The sequence below is a fragment of the Buceros rhinoceros genome, unplaced genomic scaffold, assembly GCF_000710305.1.
Source record: "Buceros rhinoceros silvestris isolate BGI_N320 unplaced genomic scaffold, ASM71030v1 scaffold33976, whole genome shotgun sequence".
NCBI lineage: Eukaryota > Metazoa > Chordata > Aves > Bucerotiformes > Bucerotidae > Buceros > Buceros rhinoceros.
In genome coordinates, this window is record NW_010419859.1 from 237 (window position 1) to 6,338 (window position 6,102).

At 43.3% G+C, this 6,102-nt stretch overlaps 1 protein-coding gene across 1 annotated transcript; it reads right to left on the reverse strand.

Moving 5' to 3' along the window:
• Positions 1-873: 873 nt before the first annotated feature.
• NUPL2 (nucleoporin like 2) lies at positions 874-5,328 on the reverse strand (the record flags this gene model as incomplete). Its single annotated transcript, XM_010139102.1, has 6 exons — positions 874-1,436; positions 1,573-1,657; positions 3,148-3,234; positions 4,462-4,538; positions 4,857-4,951; positions 5,040-5,328. Coding segments are annotated over 6 exons (1,196 nt in total), but the record flags the coding sequence as incomplete, so codon positions are not given.
• Positions 5,329-6,102: the final 774 nt, after the last annotated feature.

Here is a 6,102-nt window from a genome sequence, read left to right on the forward strand (position 1 = left end):
CCTGGATGACAGCTGAAATCCTTTCATACATCTCGCAGCTCACTCACGGATAGGAATTGGGTGGTCACCTCTGGCTCTGCCTCTTCCTCCTGTTCTGGTGGTGGCCCTGGTTCATCATCATCATCCATCACTAAGTGGACAGATTTTTTTGTCTATTTCTTTTTCTGTATATCAGAAAAAGATATACTATCATGGGTTGGTTCTCTGGTTCAGCTGCAGCACCTGTCGCCAATGTCTGAGTAGCCACAGTGCTTGTCACAAAAGTTGGAATAGCCAGAGTGCTGCTGATCTGTGTTTAGGCCCAGAGACCTTCTATTCCCCTTGAGGGCACCGAATAAAGTTGAACAGGGCTCGGAGGGCATGGGCCAGGCCCCACCACACTGCACTGATTTGTGTCTCTCTGTACTTGCCTGGTTGACAACGTACTTTTTCCAAGTATTTTATGTGTTTGTCAGGATCTTGCACTTGTTCAGGGGTAAAATTCCAAAGCATCAGAGCAGACCACTGTCCCATGGGACCACTTGCACATGCTCTCCCACACACACAGCCACTCCTAACTCTCCAGCCTCGAAACAGATCCCTAGGTGGTGTTCTTAAAACCACTGTCTGCAACACTAAACAAGACCTGAGACACATTCAGGAGACATAACAACAGCAGCAAACTGGCCTGGGCATCCTAAGGGTATTCAAAATTCTCACAAGCTGACAAAGTTTCCTCCACTGCCTTGCCCATAGAGTATTGCAGAAGACTTAGAGATGAAACAAAAATTAACTCAAATGGAAACAGTTTATTTCGCTACTCAACCACAAAACAGTGTAGTTGTGCTATCACAGGTTACAATAACATCTTACTTCAGAATACACTTGCAAGTCCTAAATTTTCAGAAGTTCTAAGGGTGGTGGCTTCAGAGGAATCTTTCCCAGTGTAAACCTTTTTGCTTCAAATTGTTTAACCTCTTCAGCCAACAATTCATTCACTGGTGTAAATAGCTTTTCTGCTGTGCTGTTGTTGGTGCCCGCAGAAGATGCTGGTGTCACATTCTGTGCAGAGGCAGTCTGTCCAAATAAAGCACTGCTTGAATGTGAGGGAGAAGCTGCCTGTGCTGCATTAAAAGCTCCAAAGCCTGTAAGCAGAGCCGTACTTGAAGAGCTCACAGCAGGAGAACTGCCAAACGCTGAAAACCCAGAAGTGCCAAACCCACCCGTTGTTTCCGCAGTTTTAAATGAGAAGGATGCTGCAGATGGAGCTGCCAGGTTGCCAAAGCCAACAGAATGGGATCCGCTCGGAGAGGATGTCGAACCAAGTGCAGGAGGACCCCAACCAGCAGAGGAGCTTCCAAAAGCAGGGGTGTTCCCAGATGGTGCACTGGCGAGACTGGAACTTGTTTTAAAGGAGAAATTGCTTGCACTGTTGCTGCTGCTGTGCACAGGAAAGCCTGCCACCACAAAATTGATTAAAAAAAAGTTAGAATGTGCAACCTGTGATAGTAAACCATTGCTGCATTTCAATAATGCAGAAGAAGAAAAACTTGGGAAAAGGTTTAACTGTTGCTTCTGAATGCAGGAACTTACTTGACAACCCAAAGCTTGATGTCTGCTGTCCTCCAAATCCAAAGGAAGGCAATGGTTGGGTGACCGTCTTCTGGAATTCAGAGCGCTTCAAAAAATCCAAAGACATAAATTAAAACTAGATTCCAAAACAGGGAAATGTCTTTCAATAAACACCTGAAGCCAAAAGATAGCTGCCCAATCCAACTTAACACAACTGAGATTAAGTCAGACACTGGTCGCTTCCAGCACAATGGTGTGCTCTTGCAGCTATGGAAAGAACGCTGTAAGGCTCTACACCGTTCTCTGTAAGACACTCCAGAAACACAAATGGATTACAATTTACAGCTTTGTGTCTGCCACTCAATGACCTCAACACCTCTTCCAGCTCTCGTTCTCATCTCTTACCAATTTCAGGTAGTGCTTTATGACCCTATTACATCATTGCTTTAACTTAGTCTGTTCCCTCGCCTTGGCACATCTAGTCTGCTGTGCTAAAGCTCAAATCCCATTTCTTCACTGTCAGCATTGAACATACCAAGGGGCTTGATCGTGTCACTAAAACTTTAGTGCACTTCATGCAGACTCCACTTGAATCAGCTTATTCTGTCTCCCTGATTATTTGCGATTGGCTTTAACCCAAGCATTCTCTTCTGACACATCCAGATTCACAATTAATTTGTCACCTTCCCAGGAACGACTATGCCTTCGATCTTCTCTCCCACCTATCTATCCATTTCTCACTCTGACCTGACCAAAATGCTCTACGTATCCTAAGATGGCCTGGAGGACAATTCTGGTCTCATCTGCTGATTATACCTTATAAGAGTCAACATCAGTGCATGGAAGAAAAGGTGGGGTGGATATTTGTCTCTACTGTACTGACCAGATCCCAACCTTCAGCTGTGGTTTTCATGTGGCTGGCATGACGCTATTCCACACCTGGGATCCAGCTGCTGTCTGCAATTCACTCATTTCAGGAATCCAGAGAAAGGGGGATGCAAGACCCAAAACTGTGTTCACAGACTTTCACCTTCCCTTGACTCAGGCGGTGCTACACTTTTCAGTCACATTGCTATCACCTATAAAAACCATGTAGATGGAGAGATGGGGCAATTTTCACGTCACGCCTCCACACACCCTTCCCATTTTCTCTAATGTTCCCAGGAGCATTCTAAGATGACTGTCAAGGTCTTTGTGCTGCCAGTCAGCCAAATGCTTTTATTTCAGATGCTTTTCAAGGCTGCAGTGCCAGAACATAACACGTCATAGCTGAGATTTTCAGAACAGTTCATGGATCAAAATATAGTACCCTACTTCTATATAAAGTCAGTAGAAGTGTAGTTAAATACTTTGCTATCAGCTGAATTTTCTATGGAACATTTGTAAGATCTTGCCATTCCAAACAAGGAGGCATATTACAATTACCATGTCTTTGAAATATTGGTAGCAGAAATTAGAGAAATTAACATTGGCTTTTGTAGAACAGTTTGGTGGGATGTGTCTCAAACCCACATGAATCTAAGAAAAACACTTTCCCAAGAGTAATAAAAAAATGGCATCAGGCACAGAAACATGTTACCTTTCATTAATACTTACCAAAGCTGCTTTTGTCGATGCATTTAAAGATTTTAGCTGAAGCAGCCGATTCTTCCATTCTTCTGCTAACTGCTGGACAGATTTGATCTAAAAATGGGGGAAAGAAAAGCATGTTTTTATTATTGGTGAAGACTTAAAAAAACAAAAAAAAAGGCAAATAGAGTACTCTGACAACTCAACTCAAAGGAAATTTCTAGAATTAGAACAAAGCCAAGAAGACAAGGTTTTTGCTTTCCTGAAACTTCAAGGTGAGAAGCTGAAAATTTTGCTATTAACACAGCATTCCTTTTAATTCTCTCTGCTATTGTCCTTAAATCAACTTTTTAACCTCACGTAATGATATGATTAAAATAATGTCCTCGGGCTTTCTAAATCTAAGTTCTATCACTATCTGAATTAAGTGCTTGGGGGACAAAACTAACCTGAAAACAAAACCACACCAAAATATGTATGTTTTAAGTCTAAAAGAACAAACTCTTCAATCATTGTTTTCTTTCTGGCTTGTCCACCGCTCACTAAGCTGAAGTCCTAAGATTTGTCTTAGCTTCTCCCATAGTTTCGAAAAAAAAATGCCCACTTTCAAAACACTGTAATTCAGAACATTAATAGTATCATCCTCAAATAATTAGCTTTGCAGAAATTAATTTAAATCAGCCCCTTTAATGTGATCCAACAGATTGTACTTGTGTCTATCCAACAGCCTAATTCCCTTTCTGGCACTTCTTTTCTAGAAATGTATACACTCTTTTAGAAAGAAGTATCTGCTTTTTTCAGCATTAATTCCTTGCAGTAAAGGTGTGTGAAAGAACAAGGTCCGGTGAACCTCCCCAGCAGTCTGCCTAAAGCACTACACATCCGCTCTAACAATCAGACTGACCAATAGCATACAAAGTATTAAACTTTTGAGATGGGATTTGAACAACTCTGACAAATAACACATGAGCAGAGAGAAGACTAAGACACGGAGTATCTAGGTTTAGAAAGACCGTATGTTTAACTGAGACCAGCTAAACGTCTATTGCCACCCCTTTTTGTAGGAGCTGATGTGTCTAGACATTCAAGTCACCTGTTTTAGAAGCTCAGATCTGACAGTTTTAGCCTGGGACCCCAGACAGAAACAGGAAGCGAGCATACACACTAGGAGCTCTTTCTGTATTCTATTTGGTGCACCATAATTTAAAACTGTTTTGGCATTCCTATAATCTCTTCAGAGTTTGGTAATGAAACAAGCCAAGAGTTGCCATCTGAGGAATAAAACCAAATCCTGTCTCCTGATGTGTTCACATTAAAAGTCAGCATTTTTCAAATACTTACATAGTCCTGGATGTTATTGTTGGCCCTGCAGTTATAGTACTCCAGATGCAGTTCTTCTGGGGAGAACTCTGGAAAGCCTGTAAGGAAAGGAATAAACAAAAACCTCCAAGAAAAGAGAGTAATCCTTCCAATTGCCCTCTGTAACTAGGAAGAAGTGGGCCTTGGCACATGATCAGTAAGTCAGCTGCAGCTGGGGACACAAAAAGGGTTCATTATGGAAATTCGAAGATGGGAATGTCCAAAATGAATTCGCCGTAATCCAATCTTGCTTTCTGTTGGATCACAAAGCAAATCGTCACCTTGCAAATGGTTTCACAGAGGTACAGCAGTGTGGACAAGTGTAAGGAACATCCTAAATCGCACCACTATATGGCAACACTACAAACATTACCTACCTGAGACGTTGGGCTTTCCTTTCATTGGTGAGTAAGATGAAAATCTCCACTGTCCTGAAGATTCCCAAATGGCCATGTCTTTCATTACACATTCACTGAAAACCAGAACAAAACAAAACCCAGATAAAGGTGAAATTACATGCTCAAAACAAAAGAACCAGAAGCAGTTGGACTAGAACTTACAGAAGTCTCTCCTCTTCATCTTTACTGCCATCAGCAGGATCTTGGTTGGTCATTAATGCAGAGAATCTGTTCTGTGAAACATCTGCGTTTCTGCTGCTGCTGCCTGTTGATCCAAAATCAGAGGAACCAAAAAATCCTCGTCCGTCATCTCTGCTGCCACCCCACATACTAGACTTCAAGGTAGATGGCTGGATAACATTAGTGTATCGCTGGTTAGTGGTACTCCATCCTCCTCCTCCTCTGCTAGCACCTTCCATTGGAAAGGAAAAACAACAAAAGTCTTCAATCACTGAGAGATTAAACAACACAATATCAACAAAAACTTTAAGTGTAACTGTTCTTAGAGTGACAACAAGAAATTTAAAAAGAAAATGTATTTTTTTCTCAATGAGTTAACCTGATTCTTTAGTGAGCTTAAGCTAGTGAGTTCCCCAGGGTAGTCCTGGAATCAGAGGTAAATGTGAACTTCTCCTCACATCACCATGCCAAGCAGCTCATTGGTTCTGCAGAAGAGAGACTGCATCAGTTTTGCTTACCTTGTTTCATCAAGTAACTATGCCAGCAGAAAAAAATCAAATTTACTGCACAGTACATTTCCATCAGGGGCTCCTGCCTACAGAGCTATGCTACACAGGCTCTGCTGCAGAGCCGGGAGCTCCCGAGTTAAGTTTCGGGCCATCTGTGCACATTAGAGGCAAACTCCGGCCCTCCTTCAGCAGGTGTCAAGGTAAGCAACTGCCGTTCTGTGTCGGTCTTGCCCTAATGTTCTATCTGTTCCCCATCACGGCTCTTGCACACCGAAAGCTTCCGAAGTCCGTTACACTTCAAGCAGCCTTCAGAAGCTCCAGGGCACAGGTGCTTGAAGCTTGCTCGCAGCTCTCAGACGCCAAGTTTCCGGAGCTATTTACCTACTCGCTCCGTTCCTCTGGCACAGCCAGAGCCCAGCTCCACGAGTGCCCGATCGCCGATCGCCCGAGGCAAGCGACACGCAAGCGGGGCCGCTTCGCTCCGAAGCCCTTGTCAGCAGCGGGCCGCGCCGAGCCCCGCAGCAGACCCCCGGGGC